Genomic DNA, 20,957 nt, shown 5'->3' on the forward strand with positions numbered 1-20,957 from the left:
GGCAGGCGAGATGGGTAAAGTCAATGACTCCCTCGGGAGCGAACCTCCCGGCCTCTGAAACCTACATCGGTCTTCAATTTGTAGCAATTACCCGGCCATTACATCGTTCGTTGGACAGGCTTCATTAGATTGGAGGACTTAATGACCGAGTGTCATACACGTCTCTCACAGAGCTGAGCTACTGAGTCTTTCTGTTTCTTTTTTTCTCGCATAGTCTGTCAGGTTCTTGTATTCTTGTATTTATCAAATTATTATATATATTTCCAATGCAAATATTTATTAATATTAAATATTATTTCAATTTGTATTATTGTTATTATTTTCTGAACTTATAATATTTTGGCTCAAGTTCAGCCTGACAAGCACATCATACACATATAGTTGTAGATAAACTAATAAACTAAGTGTATGATGTAAATAACAATAAAATTTATTCTTGTGATATATTTACAAATGACTGATTCATGATGACTGATAATAATAGTATGAAGTATCAATATGTAATAATATGTAATCTACAATGATCCAGTTAGTCTTCTTAGATACAGAACATTCATATAATTATGAAACACATAGTATATTACCTTAACTATAATAAGTAGTTCAATGGATCACATAGTCCTTCAATCTCAAAACAACAACTGGTAATATATGTAGATCTAGCCTCTAGATCAGGTACTGTCCACTGACGACAATTCCAAAAAGTAGAAGTTCATAATTGACACTACACCATCAGGTCTGACCACTGCAACCCGCAGTCTGGAATCTTGAACCTCAGACTCATATACAAATTCACGTGCACACCAGACGACCAACTGAGAGAAAGACCTCAGTCCTGTAGACTGTAGACCTAAGGTTGTACTCTCAATATAGAACTGAGACTGAATAAACAAGTCTTGACACTGAGACTTGACACAGAGTCTAACATATAGACTTGACACTAATACTTGCAATAGAGTCTTCAACTGAGACTATGACTAAAACTTAGTCTTGACGCTAAAACCCTATAGAAGATAAAAGAAAGGATTCTTCTAATCATCTATATCTAGTCTAATTATAGACTTACAAATACGAACGAATTCAAATAGAAAAACTATACAATGAAAAATAAAACTCACCCTAAACAGGGGTCAAGATAATCCAACAAGAAAATGTCCAAGGCAAATGCTAAGGCTATCCAATAACAAAAACCAAGGAGAAATTCCAGAGCTCTCAACACACGTCTATCTTGGTTGTACAAAACAATGGAGAGACTGTACTAGACGATAAATGACGCAAATCACACACACACTAAATTTACGTCACTAGAAGTTGTGACAAGCAACAAAAGCTCAGTCCTCTAGTCTACACAGAAAATATTAATAATGTAATGACGTCATCAATATAGTGATCAACGCCGCACTATCAATTAGAGAACTAATTCTACTAAACAGTTACATAGATAACTGCGACATTCCCCCTCCTCAACGAACTGGCAATTTTGAAAAAAATTCCAGTTATCATAAAAACTGCAAGAAAATTCTCCAGAAAATCAACTTCACCAAGATCAATACTGCAAATACGTTTCCAAGAATTACAGAAAGAGACCTCAAAATCTCACTGAGAAAAACAACTGAGAAATCCTCAACAACCAATAATCATTATGATTACCTCAACAATAAAAAATCTTCATTATACACTTCAATAGACAAAATAATGTTTGTCTCAAAATTGTACAGTTAAAGTTACAACTGTTTGCATGTTACATAGTTACATTATCAAATTTGATCAATATCAAAATTAATATAACATAAGTACATGATTGCTCAAATGGATCAAAAAAAATTATACAAGTCTTGAGCATACATCAGCAAAAACATTTAATTCTCCCTTCAAATGGACAGAATCAAAACAATAATCCTGAAGTGCTAAACACCATCTAGTTATTCTTTTGTTACAATAATTACTATTTGTTATGAATGACAATGCCTTGTTATCGGTCTGGAGATGAAACTTCACTCCTGCCAAATAACGATCTAGCTTTTTGATCGACCATACAATGGCCAGTCCTTCCCGCTCAAGGATAGAGTATTTCTGTTCACGTGGCAACAACTTGCGACTGACAAACTTCACTGGATGTAACACACCATCTCTCATCTGACTAAGTATACCTGAAATGCCTTTATCTGATGCATCTGTCTGCAAAAAGAATGGAAGAGAAGGATCAGGCAATCTTAGAATAGGATATTCACACAAATAAGTTTGTATTCTTTTCAGTGCCACAATACACTCATTACTCCAATCAATTCTCACAGATTTCCCTTTCTTCAATAACTCTGTGAATGGAAACACCAAGTCTGAATAACAAGGTATAAATTTAGAGTAATAGTTAACCAACCCAATTAATGACCTTACTTCCTTCTTAGTACTGGGTGGTTTAAACTCCAGGATCTTCTGAACATTTCTACTATCTGGTTTCACTTCTCCCCGACCTACATTATGTCCCAGAAATTTAATGTTAGTAAAGCCAACCTCTAATTTAGATGGTTTTAGAGTAAATCCATGACTTTTCAATACACCGAAAACATTCTGTACATCTCTAACATGAGTCTCCCAACTTTCGCTAAATATACAGATGTCATCAAAATAAAACAATACATTCTCAATATCTCTTAAAATACTCTTTAAAACTCTATTAAAATGGTTAGGGGCACCACTTAAACCAAATGGTAAGTAATGAAACATGTAGTGTTCCCCCAGAACTCTAAAAGCTGTGTACTCCTTACATTCTTCACTTATAGGTATTTGCCAATACCCTTTAGTTAAATCAACTAAAGTAAAATACTTAGCCCTGTAGAGTTTATTGAATAGCTCTTCTTGATCTGGTATTAATTCAGCTGGTATTTGTGTAACACTGTTTAACTTACGGTAGTCAATGCATGGACGTAGTGTACCATCACGTTTCTTAATAACCACAACAGGAGCGGCATATGATGAATTTGTGGGTCCTATGATACCCAACTTCAACATACTATCAATTTCCTTAATTTCTCCTTCATATTTATTGGTACCGTATATGGCTTTAATGCTATAGGCTTAGTGTCCAACAACTTAATCCTAAATTCTTCCACATCTGCTTTACCCGGTATGTCTGATATTATATCTTTGAATTCATCCAGCACCTTCATTATTTCACATCTCTGATTACAGTTTAAATCTGGGTTGACCTTCAATTGTGATAAAATGGCTTCATTCGTCTGCTTCTTATTGTTGATTTCTAATGTCGGAATGCTTGGTAAAATATCTTCATTTGTCAAGTCTTCATCAAATTCCTCCTCATCATCCACAACAGACACCATATTAGCAGACAAAATACTGTTCTCATGTTCAATATTAATAACAGTTTCACTTGTATCATCTTTACTTCTGCTATGATATTTCATCAATCTATTGATATGGTAAAGTTTCAACTTATCTCCCTTCTTTACTAGAAAATTGAATCTTGATACCTTCCTTATAACTTTAAATGGTCCTTGCCAATATACAGATAATTTGTTTTCTCTTTGAGGTTTAAGTATCAATACACAATCACCTTCATCAATCTTGCGCAATGTAGAGTATCTATCATACTGAATTTTGTACTTTTGCTTTTTAACCTCACTATTTCTGTTGGCAATTGATGTCACATGAAATAACCTCTCCTTCAAATCCATTAAGTATGAGTAAACATTCCTGTATTCATCTTCCTCCTCTTTGTTTACAAATACTTGTTTCAGAATAGCCAATGGTCCTCTCATCTGTCTTCCATATACCATTTGAAATGGCGATATTCCTGTAGTTTCATTTGGGACCTCTCTATAAGCAAAAAGTGCAGCGCTAACCTTTCTATCCCAATCCTTTGGACTCTCTTGTGTAACCTTCCTTAGAAAACTTTTCAATGAAGAATTGAAACGTTCATTCATCCCATTCGACGAAGGGTGAAAAATAGTTGAGTGCACTATTTTAATATTGTAGAAGTTACACACTTCCTTGTATAAATCCGCAGTGAACTGACTTCCGTTATCACTTAGTACCTCGTGCGGTATACCAATTCTACTGAAGATTGTGTTTAATGCCTCAATCACAGTTTCTGTAGTAATATTTCTTAAAGGTATTGCCTCTGGCCATCTCGTAGCAATGTCAACAAGTGTTAAAATAAATCTGTTCTTGTTCTCGGTAACCTCCAACGGACCAACAATATCTATTGCCACTTTGTAAAATGGTGTTGTTACTATATTCATATTTCCAAGTTCAACTCTGTCACATCTTCGTGGCATTCTACACCGTTGACAAATATCACAACTCCTAATAAAGTCTTTAACATCTTTATCAACTCCTTGCCAAAAGAAATATTGGTATATTCTTGACTTTGTTTTCCTAACTGACAAATGACCTGCAAATATACTTTCATGTGCTGTTTTCAAAATTACTTCCCTTTTTGACACTGGAACCACGAGTTGTTTCTCTTCCTGACCTAATTGACCTTTGAATACACGATACAATAATCTATCGAATACCTTGAATCGAACACTTCCATTTGTCTTATTATCCACACTCTTCTCCTTCTGTCGATTCCATAATTCTTGTAATGTAGGATCACTCACTTGTTCTCTCAAGAAATCTTCACATGATCCAAATAACTTATAACAATCTTGAATAACTTCTGAATGTTTCATAATATCAGCCTCATTCTCTTTTTGTTTCATTGCTCTTGTAACAGCAGCACCAATATGTTCATTATGTTGTTCATCTTGTACATTCCCTATTATTAGATCAGCTACTGGATTTTCAAAACAAGCTACAATATATTTCCCTGTGATATAGTCTGAATTGATGTCAACACATGCCAGTGGATATTCCTTAATAGTACCATCAATCAATTTTAATTTGTAGCTACCTGGAATTTTGTCTTTGCATTCAATTAATGAACTTCTTACCCCAATAACACTAGATCCTGAATCACGCAATATAGACACTATTTTATTATTTAATAATCCTTCTTCAAAACGTAATTTCCCTACAGACTTTTTCCTCAATTTCTGATCAACAATAGACATAGTTTCTTTTCTACATGGAGTAAAATATTCTATTTCATCAGCCAGATTAGAATGACAACAACTTTGAATTTTACGTGAACAATTTAGTCATCTCTGCGTACCTGTGTTTTGCACTTTCTTTGACTTGTCTGTGTTTTTCTCCTTAGTATAATCAACACCTGAATAATTCCTTCTGTTATTTCCTCCACCATGGTTCACATCATTGTAAGCTCCTCTCCAATTCCCTCCATCCATTCTCCTTCCTCTAGTATCAAACTGCCTCCTGTAAGTTCCATATGACACATTCCTTGTGCCTGACACATGTCTTGGTCCATCCTTATTATATGTCACCTGCTTTGGTTTCACTCCGGCTCCACCCACATAACATTCCGTTGACCTGTGACCTACTTTTCCGCACCTAAAACAAGTTATGACTTTCCTGTCACTAGCATAATTCTGACTTGTGGCTTCAGCAGCTCCCATTACATACACATTTTCCTCTTTACATAATGATTTTGTTGAACTTGCAGTCTTAAAACTTTCAATTACCTGTAGCATGTCTTCTACATTATCACTTTTATTTAAGATAAGTTGACGATACACTTCTCCTGAAACACTCTCTAATAATCTGTCTGTCACAATCATATTTTTCATGCCTTCTATGGTCTCCTTTACCTCCGCCATCTTCATCCAATTGTCTAGTGCCCTTTTCAAATCGGCTACATATCCCCTGAAATCATTTTCTTTAGGTCTAATTTGGTGAAATTTCTTCCTACACGTTTCTCCATTTATATCAGCCTGTCTCATTAGCATAACCTTTACTTCATCATAATTTTCCTTCTTAAACAGATCATCTTGCAGCATAAAATTCTTGAGTTTCGACGTCAATTTGTACGATAACAACATAGCCCAACTTTTCTTATCAATACAACATCTTGTTGCCACCGCCTCAAATAGAGTCAAGAAACCAATCAAATCATCATCTTCCTTCATATTCTGAAAACTCTTGTCCAACTTATCAATTATATGTCTATGTTTATCCTGGATCTTAGGTTCTCCTTCTTTGTTTTCAGATTTACTTTCTTTCTGCAACTCCTTCTCCACAATTTTCTCCTGAAGTCTAGCCAATTCCAATTCTTCCTGCCTCTTTTTAGCTTCCACTACTTCCCTTTCTTTCCATCGTTCATGCTCCTCCTTCTTTATGCGTTCCTCCTCCGCCCTTTGTTCCTTCACATAGTTCTGCAAGTCAGCTCCTGTAAAACCCAATGCCTGCCCATCCGCTATAAATTGTGAATTTATAGAAAACCTAGTCTCCATCCTTAGAATTTCCAAACAATATAAGTTTAACAGGTCAAATCGGAAAAACTAATTAGAGCACAAGATATACTATTAGCAACCAAAAAAAAATACACTTAGCTGTGCTTTCTCCTGCGAAGATAGAATCTGCCTCAGCACCAGGAAGATAGAGTATTAATGACAAGGTACAGCCAGATACACCAGGACAACTTGAGAATCCCAACAAACAGATCACAGCTCCAATTTAGGTCCACCAATCAGTTTGGCATGTAACAAAATTATATCTTATTAGTATAAAATTAAAAAAAAAAATATTATATATAAGATACAATGTTAGCAATAACAATATGATACACTGGCACCAATAAAGTCTCACACAAAAAATGTATACGATGCCTTTCCTGAGTAATAAGGTACAATCACATAGTACCGTTATGAATAGTAATGTGACACAAACAAGTGTCTAGAATCTGAAAATATACTCTTACAAGTACAGAAATTTATTTAGCAAATATTCAACTGTCAATAATATAACAAATTATGACTGAGATAATCCCTCAAATAACTCCTTTAACAGTTTAGACGAGCCCCCAAAATACTTGTCAGGTTCTTGTATTCTTGTATTTATCAAATTATTATATATATTTCCAATGCAAATATTTATTAATATTAAATATTATTTCAATTTGTATTATTGTTATTATTTTCTGAACTTATAATATTTTGGCTCAAGTTCAGCCTGACAAGCACATCATACACATATAGTTGTAGATAAACTAATAAACTAAGTGTATGATGTAAATAACAATAAAATTTATTCTTGTGATATATTTACAAATGACTGATTCATGATGACTGATAATAATAGTATGAAGTATCAATATGTAATAATATGTAATCTACAATGATCCAGTTAGTCTTCTTAGATACAGAACATTCATATAATTATGAAACACATAGTATATTACCTTAACTATAATAAGTAGTTCAATGGATCACATAGTCCTTCAATCTCAAAACAACAACTGGTAATATATGTAGATCTAGCCTCTAGATCAGGTACTGTCCACTGACGACAATTCCAAAAAGTAGAAGTTCATAATTGACACTACACCATCAGGTCTGACCACTGCAACCCGCAGTCTGGAATCTTGAACCTCAGACTCATATACAAATTCACGTGCACACCAGACGACCAACTGAGAGAAAGACCTCAGTCCTGTAGACTGTAGACCTAAGGTTGTACTCTCAATATAGAACTGAGACTGAATAAACAAGTCTTGACACTGAGACTTGACACAGAGTCTAACATATAGACTTGACACTAATACTTGCAATAGAGTCTTCAACTGAGACTATGACTAAAACTTAGTCTTGACGCTAAAACCCTATAGAAGATAAAAGAAAGGATTCTTCTAATCATCTATATCTAGTCTAATTATAGACTTACAAATACGAACGAATTCAAATAGAAAAACTATACAATGAAAAATAAAACTCACCCTAAACAGGGGTCAAGATAATCCAACAAGAAAATGTCCAAGGCAAATGCTAAGGCTATCCAATAACAAAAACCAAGGAGAAATTCCAGAGCTCTCAACACACGTCTATCTTGGTTGTACAAAACAATGGAGAGACTGTACTAGACGATAAATGACGCAAATCACACACACACTAAATTTACGTCACTAGAAGTTGTGACAAGCAACAAAAGCTCAGTCCTCTAGTCTACACAGAAAATATTAATAATGTAATGACGTCATCAATATAGTGATCAACGCCGCACTATCAATTAGAGAACTAATTCTACTAAACAGTTACATAGATAACTGCGACATAGTCTCTCTATCTTCAATTTCGTCCCCTTTTATTTATTTCTTTCCTCTTTCACTTTATTCTCTTTTTCTATTTTTTTATGTCTTTTTCATTAACTTTTTAAAATTCTGTTCTTTCTATCTCTCTTTGTTTTTTAAAATGATTTTGTTGAGCAACGCAAATGGAACTACAGACCACGTAGAGTTCCTAAGTCCAAACGTCATACACATCGAGTTAAAGACTTAGTCCATTTTAGTGGTCCAGATGTTGTACTCAAGATTTCTTGAAATAAAAACCCTACACACAAGGGCATCGTCAACATATCAAGGTTCTGCATCCGTTTATTAAAGAGTTTCCTGCTTGTCAAATTTTGATACTTAATGAAATCAGTTTCAAGACATAAATACAATGTAGTCCCATTCTAAGGGTTTATCTTCGGACATGTTTACAGTCAGACTTTGTAGTATTGTAGATAATGGTATAATAATACCTGTCTGTTAAGCTCTAGGGTCGTTTTGTACATAATGACAAGAGGTAGCCTGTGACTTGTACAACAGGTAGCCTGTGACTTGTACAACAGGTAGCCTGTGACTTTGAATTAAGTCTCTAAATACATTGCATCATCAAGTTGTGTGTCAACCTTATCGTGTGATGTACGTATCTCGTCGGTAACGTTGGTAGCAACAAACTTTTTCGAGAAATTTAAAATATCAATAAAAGTGACTAAGTGGTACCAAGCCAGTCATCTACTTAGACATCTCATTAGAGGTGCACCAAGTCAGTCATCTACTAAAACATCTTGCTGTAGGTGCACCAAGTCAGTCATCTACTAAAACATCTTGCTGGAGGTGCACCAAGCCAGTCATCTACTAAAACATCTTGCTGGAGGTGCACCAAGCCAGTCATCTACTAAAACATCTCATTAGAGGTGCACCAAGTCAGTCATCTACTAAAACATCTTGCTGGAGGTGCACCAAGCCAGTCATCTACTAAAACATCTTGCTGGAGGTGCACTAAGCCAGTCATCTACTAAAACATCTCATTAGAGGTGCACCAAGTCAGTCATCTACTAAAACATCTTGCTGGAGGTGCACCAAGCCAGCCATCTACTAAAACATCTTGCTGGAGGTGCACCAAGCCAGTCATCTACTAAAACATCTTGCTGGAGGTGCACCAAGCCAGTCAACAACCTAAACATCTTGCTGGAGGTGCACCAAGCCAGTCATCTACTAAAACATCTTGCTGGAGATGCACCAAGCCAGTCATCTACTAAAACATCTTGCTGGAGGTGCACCAAGCCAGTCATCTACTAAAACATCTTGCTGGAGGTGCACCAAGCCAGTCATCTACTAAAACATCTTGCTGGAGGTGCACCAAGCCAGTCATCTACTAAATCATCTTGCTGGAGGTGCACTAGCCGATTTCGACTGTTTGCTCACACTCTGATAAATTGAGGGAGCACAGCGGTAGTATCAGTAGCATGGAACTGCCAACCATCTGGTGTTTTCGTTGGTTACTAACGCTATCAAGATATCTTAATCTTCCTATCACCACTACCTTACCCTCTCCCCCTCTCCAGGGCCCAAGTGTCCATTGATTTCCAGGTTTTCCCGCGTATTTGCACAAAAAGTGTGTGTGTGTGGGGGGGGGGGAGACTAAGTTTAAAAATACCATGCAGTGGGACCACAGTTGAACAAAGGTAGATAATAATCTGGCAGATGTATCAAGGGCAGATAATAATCTTGCAAACGAATAGTTGTCTCCCAGTCCAAAGTGAGCCTGGAGATAGGGCACACAACTCTGCCAGTACTTGTGTGAGTATACACTTGAGAAAATTTGGTGTACCAATGACTGAAATGTGTACAGGGCAGGCTGCTCCATTCGGACTGGCCCCAGACGATATCTGCTACTTGATTCTTAAAGACAGCGTCTGTGATTCAAACGGACTTCATTCAAAACTGTTACGTACACCGAATGTCGCAAAACAAACATATAATAAAATAAAATATATACTCATCTTGTAAGGCCCTTTACATTTATCCATATAGTAAATTGTCTAATAAAGTTGTTTCAATATATAGAGGTTTATGAAGAAAGTGAATACATTACCAGGGCTCACATATAAATACTATAACCATAAACAAAAACAAACAAAAAAAACGACCCGGCAGACAGGTGTTAGGTGGTTTGATAGCATTTTTCAATAGGCGAATAGGGTATATGTGCCAAAGGTGCCATAACCCCTTTGACCGTTGGAAAGTATTTTATCCTGGCGTGGACCGAGTTGCGACCATTACTGGAGTCGTACATAAAACATAGCGCACAGCGCTCCGGACCTTGGCCAGCTCTCTATAGGCCACCGAAGACTGCTCTAACCGCGGGGAATTTCTTCTTCCTGTTCTATAACCGCCCCACAAGATCATGTATTTCTGTTGCTCGCTCCCTTGTGGCGTAGCTACTGTTTGGAGCCACAAGTACCCAAAAAAAAAAAAAGTATGGGTCTCGCACTTAAAACAATCAGTTTAGCAGCTTAGTGTTCTACCAACTCGGCCACATTTTATCAGGACATCTTGTTAATATATTAACACATACAAAACATATAAATCCAAATGCAATGTTTTTTAAACAAGACTTCAATGACCTGACTATTGTAAGGAAGATTGAGACTATTACAACGAAGATTGAGACTATTACAAGGAAGATTGAGACTATTACAAACAAATTACTAATACAGCCACCAAATAAGCACAAACATTTACCAGACGATAGAGTGAGTTGATGCAAACTTTGTTAAAATCAAAATGTAAGCAAGCAGCAGATAACTGTAATTGACTTTTAGTGTAAACATCCTTAATATGAGAAAAATAAATGATGAGTTTTAAATCTCTAGGTATGTTCCTGTTTCTGACTTACAGCTTTCAACGAGTCAGAAATTAAACTCATTTTTTTTTCTTTAAATCCCCAGATGTTGTTAAGTAACTAAAAACGGGCATTTAACTATAACAGTGAATAGTAATATAGTAATATGTAGCCACTGATCCAAGCCACTCGTACTCGTCTATAGACGTAGTGATTAAGCCCAACAGATGTTGTCGAGGTACTGAAAGTTTGTTACGGAAAATTTAGCTGACTGCCTTGCGGTGTTACAAAAACGGATATAAAATCAATATGGCTTAAGATTCTATACCTCTTAGTTCAATTTATTTTCTTGATAGCCATGTATTATGTTTGTCCTCAAACGAGTATAAAAAATAAAATTTAAATGTTTACAGAAAGCAATAAAACATTGGAAACCAGTCTATTGATTTGGTAAAATAATAAACAGGTAAGCAAGATGAAACTTACAGGTCGCATTCTGCACATTAGGCATTTTTTTGACGCATTGTGCAAACAGATTTGTTTTTTTTTTAATAATTAATTTTGTATATTTAACACTCAATCATTTCTAAGTCAGAAACACGTCATAATGGTCAGTTTCTAAAGTGTTTTAGTTGAACATTGACTAAATGTGATGAAGATCAACTGTCAGGACTTTTTAAAGGTATAGTAAAGGTATCAAGATTTGTAGCAAGATTCATCAGCAGACATTGAAACTGCTCTAAATAGAAAGCATATCCTTACTGGTTGATTCTTGCTCATCAGTAGATTCAAGCAAGAGGGGTTTTTTTTTTTGGTTTTTAATTTTAAAAAAAAATTGCTTTTGAGTAACTGGTCTTTCGATTAACAAGTTCAGAGCTGGGTCTTTCAATTAACAAGTTCAGTGCTGATCCAATCACTTCTTCTGGAGAGGATGGGGGGGGGGGGCATCCGTGCTGTCCATGGGAGAAAAAAGCTCGAATTAGATATCCAATTAGAAATTCCAGGTCATAATTCTAACACAAGTCTCTTAATATGGTAGCCAAGTTAAGTATATATACTCATGATCATATATACAGTATACATTGAAACAAATCTAGAGAAAAACACTCCACGAAGGGTCAAGGTGAAGAGTGATGTTTATTACATGTGAACTAAGGATAAAGGTGAAGAGTGATGTTTATTACATGTGATCAAAGATGTGAGACAATCACATTGAACATAAATATCTCTGTTGGCTATGAGTTCATTTAGATCTGGCCTGCAGGGATCACTGTCGCCGCCTCTACCTTCCACTAACATACAAGGTTCACTGTTGCCGCTCATGTCTTAATGCTCCTACAACCTACATGGTTCACTATCTTGCCACTAACACAGGTTCTCTAGCTTCTCGTTGTCTCACTAACAGGAATGACCCTTTCCACAGTTTCCTCACAAGACTTCCTCCTGACCAGACAACCTACACTTCTTCTCACCCGCTGACCACACTGGTATTGATCTCTTCTACAACTCAATTGGTTCTAACCATAACCAACCTATGCGGCCGCAGTGGGCCCCGCTCTTTTGTAGGCCCCGCGCTAATTCTATGTGTAAATTTTTGAATTAAACCATTATAACTTATATATAATAACAGGGCCTCCTGGAAATCTCCCAAAATTGCAAAATATTCGAAAAAGTCCTGTAAATCTCATGAAATTATTACAATCTCCTGAAAAAAATGTCATTTTGGGGTGCCGTGCGATAAACAAAAACCTGCACTGTCAGCTTTTATTTCATAATAATTAATTGCAAAGACGAGTGTATTTTCTAATACAAAATCTTAATTTTGACATTATGCTTACCCCTACCCAGACTGGGCCCCGCGCAATCCGTTTCGCATAGGGCCCCGCTATCGTTAGTGTCGGCCCTGCACTTATATATATATCTATCTATATTTATAATTATCTACGTCGCCCAACCATGCGGAACATGCACTCACGCCGACTCTCTAACTCTCGATGAAAAAGTCATGAAAAGATTACTCTTTTATTTCTGCAAGTCGGAAAAGAGTTACCCCACGTAGCTTTCGCGGCGACAGAGAGCGCGGCTCAGAAAAACAAAGAGGGAAGGGGGGGGGGGAGAACAAGTAATTTTCTCTAGATATATATAATTCTCTACAAAGTATTCACCCGTCACTAAATAGTGGCGTATGCTACGCCACGGATCGGCTATAGCTTAAATCATAATATATGGGTGTGTGTATATAAGCCACTCAGTCACACGATACGGCCGCCTATAAAATTATTTTCAGACATGTTTTCGTCAATTCATCTTTTTTTTTCGAAGGTTTAATGATTTATTTTTTTTTAATGATTTTAGGTTTAAAATTGTAAAGCTACTTTTTTTTTCTACGCGACTATAAATCTGGATTAGCAATTAGATGTTTTGATCAGAGGGGCGTCGGTTTTGTTTGTTTAGAGAAACAGCTGTTACCTCCAGACTTTGCTTTCTTTAGCCAATCCCAAACAATCAAAGAAAGAAAAGCTTTTGACATTGACTTTGATTTGTTTGTGATTTATATAATATGTGATTTTTTGTTCTTTTAGTTTCTAATATAATGTTTAAAGAGAGTTTGTTTTCAATATGGGCTTCAATAAAAGGGTTTTAACAACTAAGATTGGATTATTATTTGGTTTATTTAGTTATTATTTAGCAATAATTTTACGTGAGGAATTTCATATAACCCAGGCGGGCTGGGGTGTCAAAATTGGCCCTGATTTATCATTAAATCCGCCCTAAACTATTTTTTTTAAAACTGACTGTCTTGCCAATCGCAATGGATATTTCATAAATCTTTCGATGTATTGAGGGCATTGCTGCTTTCTATGAGTTCCATTTGACGTCTGGACACCAGCCCATTTTGGTGCTGGCCCACCTGGTATTGCCACAATACGCATTTAGACAGTCGCCATACATTGGGGTATATTAAACCTAACTCAAACCAAAACTTTCTATCCAATTTAAAATAATTTTTCGTTGGTACGTTGTAGATGAATGGTCAGAGCTTTATGGCCAAATCCTATTTTGGTGTCTCTGGTTATATAAGTACTTCTAAATGTAAGCTGGCTAGGAACGTCTCTCCCCCTCTTTTTTCCCAGTCTTATTTCACTATAGAAACGAATGTTCCGTTCTCGAATGAACAGAACAAACCAATGTGGTAGCTGAGATAGTCGTCAGCTCTTTAGTTCACTTTGTAAGTAGAAGTACAAAAGTAACCTTTTTTAAAATAATGTTGTTGTTTTTCCCCTTGAGGGTGATGGTGGTGGTAGATGAGAGGGCGCCTCCAGCAAGTGAAACTAATTTGTTGACTCCCCCCCCTCCCCGCCATCCTAGACACAGTACCAAGTCAAAGTGTCAGTCACACTTGATTTAAGATAAGTGTAAGCAATGGTAAGTGACCTCCTCCACCCCCAGCCCCCATCTTACTGACTCACGTGCTGCTGCCTTTTGGTCTTCTTTTTGTTCCCCTCCTAATGTACAGCCACACAATAGCATCCTCTACGTCGTGCAGGGGTGGGGGGGTCAGGATAAATTGAGGCGCCTCCAGAGAGAAAGAATGAGAGTTAGAAATAAGGACATTCAGACAAGCGCGATATAGAGTGACTGATGCAGACAATCAAGAAAAAACAAGAAAGTAAGACCTGCAGAAATAAGGACATTCAGACAAGCGCGATATAGAGTGACTGATGCAGACAATCAAGAAAAAACAAGAAAGTAAGACCTGGAGAAATAAGGACATTCAGACAAGCGCGATATAGAGTGACTGATGCAGACAATCAAGAAAAAACAAGAAAGTAAGACCTGGAGAAATAAGGACAGACAAATACAATTTTTAAACAAGGATACAAAGACAGTTTGTGTGGAAACACAAACTCAAAATCGGCCCCTGAAGTGGTCCTTCCAGGCAGGTTTCAATATTTTCAGAAAGAACATCAGAATGAAATTCTAACAAAGGCAAATGACAGAAAAGAATGGAGAAAGAAGGTTGACAGATCTTGTGTGGTGTCCCAACAGTCCAGCAGACCAAGGAATAGGTGAAAGTGAATGTAAAGTCAGATGTGAACCTGGCCTAACTGATGTCTTATAATGATTATCTTATTGATCTTATTGTTTTGTATAAGGTCAATCTCCTATTCAAAGCCTCATTAAAAAAAATATTTCGTAAAAGAAATTATATAAAATATCCTTAGTTAAGTGTTTTATATATTATAGATGATACCCTGTAGTTCACGCGATAATAGGAAAAAACTATTTATTAATTGTTGTTTTAAATTATGTTCCACTTATATGCATATTAAATATTTTTTTTCTCTTTGAAAAAAATAACATTTTTATTTTGTAAACGTTATAATTATATGACAGAACTTGCATAACTTAGCAATACATTTGTAAGAAAAAAAATTTTTTGACAGAAAATCTAAAACCGTTTACATAAATGTGTTAAAGGACGGACATTGCACACAAAACTACTAGCGTCTTTTCCCCTTTCGGGGGCCGCTAAAAAGAAAAGAACACATCGCATATCTCTGGCAGTGAAAGACAAAACTCTAACGATAACAGTTAAGCTATCATTTTCAAATCAACTTTTTGACTGACTGACTGACTGATTGATGATTGACTAGTGGAGGTACTATAATTTTTGTTCTGACAAATTACTCTACTTTACATATTTACATTTACATATAATTAATAAATAACTGACTTGTTTTTTCAGTAATAAAATCTCAATATAGGAACATGTTCCCTTCGAGTGAGATGATACATTTCAATCCTATCGAGTGACTTATAAAACTACCCTGATGTAGGACGTTTTGTTTTCTTGATACATTTCATTATAGAGTTACTGTGACAATATCTAACTATTTATTACAATATCCAACTATTTATTACAATATCCAACTATTTATTACAATATCAAATTGTTTATGACAATATCAAACTAAAATGTTTGTAGCAATATCAAGCTTAACTTTATTTCACAATATCAGACTAAACGTTTTGTTACAATATGAAACTAAACTATTAATTACAAAACCAAACTAAACTACTTGTTACAAAACATAACTATTCGTTACAATATCAAACTAAACTTGCACCTCACGTGACCAAATTTAATACGAAGTAAAAGTCTCATGCCAGGAACGTGTTAAGTCCGAAATTCCTGGTCTTAAAAGATCGGGTAGCCGGCCATCTCACGGAGTGGTCCCGACATTGGTCAAATTTTTAAAACCCATTTCAGTCGCGTCAGAGGAGGCAACCGAAGCTTGGAGTTAGGCCAGAGTGATGACTTCAATGTGTGAGGGTTAATATAGTGATGACTTCAATGTGTGAGGGGTCATATAGTGATGACTTCAATGTGTGAGGGGTCATATAGTGATGACTTCAATGTGTGAGGGGTCATATAGTGATGACTTCAATGTGTGAGGGGTCATATAGTGATGACTTCAATGTGTGAGGGGTCATATAGTGATGACTTCAATGTGTGAAGGGTCATATAGTAATAAGTGCAATGTGTGAGGAGGGGTCATATAGTAATGACTTCAATGTGTGAGGGGTCATATAGTGATGACTTCAGTGTGTAAGGGGTCATATAGTGATGACTTCAATGTGTGAGGGGTCATATAGTGATGACTTCAATGTGTGAGGGGTCAGAAAAGAGGCCACTTAGTTTCAGCTCATTCAACCTTGACCTACAAAAATATACTCGCATTGCTATGTATACCATTTATAAACAAACAAAAACAGAAGCGTAAGAGACGTGTAACAGATATTTCTGTACTTTGTATTACTTCGTTTAGATCAGTAGTTTTATTTGGTGTTATCCAGTAGTTTTCACATAAGCAAAATCTTTTTGGACACAACAGTTTGTTTTTTCTTGTTTTATTAAAGATTGAAACCTTTCTGTATTTTTTGTTATACTTATATATTAATAGTTTTTTTTTCTACAAAGCTTATTGGAACTCCCTCTGTCTGTCTGGTAAAAAGTTAGTACACTAATTTCTCAAACACCCAATCTCGGATCAAGTTGAAATTTTGCTATATTATTTCTTTTACCTGACAAAACAAAAATCAATTTAAAAAAAAACAAAAAACAAATAGTTAATTAACTATTGCAAATTAATTATTTTGTTTGGTCTCGAACAAGGGCAAGAAATTGTACTTGACTGATGTGGTGGTAGAAGTTGAGTAAGTCCCCTTTATACTTTAAAGACAGAAATAGGTCGCCGCTTTAAAGTTTGAAACTAACAATAGATCCTCTAATTTTATAAGCACTTCGCCGGCACAGTGGTTCGTCTATTGGCTTGAGGAGGCTACAACCATCGCGTTCGAATTCAGGTCGTTAAGCTGTTTTTTTTTTTAAATAAATGCATAAACGATCAGGGTAACATCCACGACACACTTTTCCCAAACTGGATTTAGACAAACGAAAAACAATTAGTAAAACTATTTCTAATCGGAGAGATTTATTCTTGTTTATTTGGGAGTCTAGAATCTAGATCTATTACCAACTCATTACATGACTGGTTCAAACTAATTGGTATGATTGATATGTGCGACTATGTCAGGTTTTTTAAAATTCCATTTCTTATTTTTAAATCTGAGGTAGATTCAGGGTGAATGGCATTGTTGATGTTTCTTAGAATGACGAACAAGAGGGAGAATGTTTGACAAATGTAATGTCTCCAGTGACCTATAAACTAATAACTACGGTTGTACAAGGTGACGTGGGTAATGGCGTACCAAGTGTTGATTAATTCTTTGTTACATTCATAGACATAAATAAATATAGACTGGCCGATTAAAGAGTTTTATGAAACGAAAATTTGTGACTTGCAATTTTGTGTACTTAATTATACAGCATTTATGAGCAGTATAAAAGTTAAGTATTCATATCTATTTCAGCCATAACCTATATAAGTATTACATTATTTTCACAAGTGTTTTTTTTTTAATCTCTAAGACTGAAGATGATGCAATTTTTCAAATTCGGAAATCCGAATACAATAGGTATACATGTTTTCAAGTTACATGAAGTTACTTCCTTCGGCCAGTCTATATTTATTTATGTCTATGGTTACATTATACTAACAAACAGAGAGACTATTTGTGTATACATATTTCAAAGACACAAATAGTTTACTTCCGTTTAATTTGGTTTACTTCCTCTTTGTTCTCATTAGAGGGTTCAGACAACCAGACCTATCTCTGAGATCTACTGCGCAGTGGTTTCCACACCAGGCAGCTCTCGCTAAAGTTTATGGAAGGCCTGAACACTGACCTGCAACGTCACAGCCTGTGGGCAGTTTAGACCAAATATTCGTTACCACGTCGTACAGACCTGTGAATAAACCCAATTTCTAATGAACGTCCTCTGGGAAGTAGTGTAGACAAGTCGACATTGAAAGTTGGAAAGTTCAAATCTCAAGGTGTAAGACGTAAACAAAACAAATGGTCGGCCTACTTTTACGATATTCTTTTTGACTTATGTATGTCTAAGTTTACCCCCCCCCCACACACACACAGATATATAATTCAACTTGTCCACTATGTCCAAGTTTACACCCCACACACACACACACAGATATATAATTCAACTTGTCCACTATGTCTAAGTTTACACCCCACACACACACAGATATATAATTCAACTTGTCCACTATGTTTAAGTTTACACCCCACACACACACACACAGATATATAATTCAACTTGTCCACTATGTCTAAGTTTACACCCCCCACACAGATATATAATTCAACGTGTCCACTATGTCCAAGTTTGTTTGTTTTTTTACCACTCGCCTTCCGCCCCTCCTCCCTCTGATCTGACACGGAAGAGCGATTTAACATTTCTGAACGTCTGCATAAGGCTTGTGCAGTTTGACACAAAAGCCCCCCCCCCTCCTATTTTTTTCGAAACATCAATAATCATAATCCATAAGATGTTATATCTGTTAACCAGGTATGTGGTCCCATGTGGTCTAGTGGTTAGGATTCCTGGCTTTCACCCAGGCGGCCCGGGTTCGATTCCCGGCATGGGAACATTATGTTTTAAATAATTACTTCTTCATTATTTTGACTACATAGATTTTATTACGATAATATAATGAATTTTTAAACAAAAATACAGTGCAGGCTTCTGTGCTTAAAATTTCAAGTCTAATATATTGTTCATCGTCCGAAAATAAATGCAGTATGTCAATGGTCTAGGTAGATCCACCTGTAATCTATCTATTTCACTCTTTTGACTAATTGAACAATAATTGGAAGATAGTAATAATATGACTTTGATCTAGTAGAGATGCACAAGGTTTTATTATTACCAAATAGTACACAAAATACAAGGACAAAAATATTTTTTTTACATTTTATTATATTCGTAAGTGTGAGTCATCACTACTCTATATTCTAATTTTACAAAATTTAGTAAATTTATTTATTTGTTAACAAAATGATGCCAAAATTGTTATTCAATATTTAAAATCTATTTAATTATTTATTTGATAAATTCTTGTTGTTCTTATAATTATTATTATTTCATAGAATATGCAACATTTTAAAATTTACTTTTGTTTTGCTTAGTGGTCGAGTGATCTATAATGTTGGTTGTTAGCACCTGATTCTTTCTTGGCGTGGGTCGCAATACTACTGGTGACTGAACATTCAAGAAACTCGAACAAAAAAATGTAAACCAAATGAGACGGACAGACATAGCTTAGAAAAAAAGACATCATTAAGTACTCTAAAATGTACAGGTAATGTAACCCAGGGCAACGAACGTATCAACAGAATTATAGGATTTTTATTTTCTTATTTTATCTGACAGACGTTACTTCAAAAAAGAAGATGATTTCGTCCTACGCGGCATGCATTTAGTGACGCCAAAGACCTAAATTCTGCCAAGTCACTGGTTTTCCTGCCTAGCTCAGGCAACCCCATTCCATGCTGGCATGCTCTAATTTTGTTTTGATATCCAATTTAGCATCCATTACACTCCAGAGCCCATTGATTCTACCCGACCCGCCCTCACCTTGTTACGCCTCTGCTTGAACTTCTTTGTTGTAATATCTCATGCTTGAAAAAAAATGTTAGTCTAATGGTCACTTACTGGACTAGCCATTTCGTGTATAATCCCATGTGGTCTAGTGGTTAGGATTTCTGGCTTTCACCCAGGCGGCCCGGGTTCGATTCCCGGCATGGGAAAAAAATTTTTTTTTTTTTTCTAATAGTTACTAATTATACTCAAGTTAAAAAACAATATTATTAAACACATGGGCTTCAACTTCATCCTTTATGTCTGATTTATTTTTCTCTTGCTCCGACTGAATACGTTTGTATTATATTCCTCCCGCCCCCCCCCCTTTTCTCTCTTGCTTGCTCTCTCTCTTGCTCTTTCTCTCTCTGTTTTTTTGTCTCTCTCTTTCTTTCTCCATCTCTTTCTCTCTCTCTATCTCTTTGTCTCTCTCTCTCTCTCTCTCTTTCTCTCTCTCTCTCTCTCTCTTTCTCTGTGTGTTTTCTTGTCTCTGTGTCTTTGCTTGATCTGTCCTTCACATCGACTCTTTCTCGCTCAGAGACATCTTCAGGGCTGTCTTGTTTACACAAACCCATGTATCGACTCTTGACCATGTGTGCTGGACAAATATGGACATTCGACCATTGATGTCCAGCCATCATTTCAATAGGTCACCTTAAAAAATAAAATGTTCCCCTGAAATCCCCCTCACTTTCCCACACAAACAAATAAATGGTTGAAACAGTATTAGGGCTCTCTTAAGGACTACGTAGGTCTTGTCTGTTCATTACCACAACAGTGGAGGTCTGGAGGTATTGAAGTGGTAGAGCCTTTAGACTCCAATTTAAGGGTATAAGTTTAAAACTTACATTGGCTGTCAGTAGCAT

The 20,957-nt window shown here is 36.0% G+C and overlaps 1 protein-coding gene and 2 non-coding genes across 3 annotated transcripts; 2 read left to right on the forward strand and 1 right to left on the reverse strand.

Moving 5' to 3' along the window:
- Positions 1-409: 409 nt before the first annotated feature.
- Positions 410-6,371, reverse strand: LOC129926820 (uncharacterized). The gene is made up of 2 exons (XM_056033139.1): positions 5,177-6,371; positions 410-2,178 (listed from the first exon to the last, which is right to left on the reverse strand). The coding sequence occupies exons 1-2, from the start codon at positions 6,369-6,371 to the stop codon at positions 2,162-2,164; spliced, it is 1,212 nt and encodes a 403-aa protein (XP_055889114.1). The 3' UTR covers positions 410-2,161.
- A 12,657-nt stretch (positions 6,372-19,028) lies between these two features.
- Trnae-uuc (transfer RNA glutamic acid (anticodon UUC)) lies at positions 19,029-19,100 on the forward strand. The gene has a single exon. It is a non-coding gene; the product is annotated as a tRNA-Glu (tRNA).
- A 1,089-nt stretch (positions 19,101-20,189) lies between these two features.
- On the forward strand, positions 20,190-20,261 carry Trnae-uuc (transfer RNA glutamic acid (anticodon UUC)). The gene has a single exon. It is a non-coding gene; the product is annotated as a tRNA-Glu (tRNA).
- The last annotated feature ends 696 nt before the right edge of the window (positions 20,262-20,957 follow it).

The sequence above is a fragment of the Biomphalaria glabrata genome, chromosome 6, assembly GCF_947242115.1.
Source record: "Biomphalaria glabrata chromosome 6, xgBioGlab47.1, whole genome shotgun sequence".
NCBI classification, from domain to species: domain Eukaryota; kingdom Metazoa; phylum Mollusca; class Gastropoda; family Planorbidae; genus Biomphalaria; species Biomphalaria glabrata.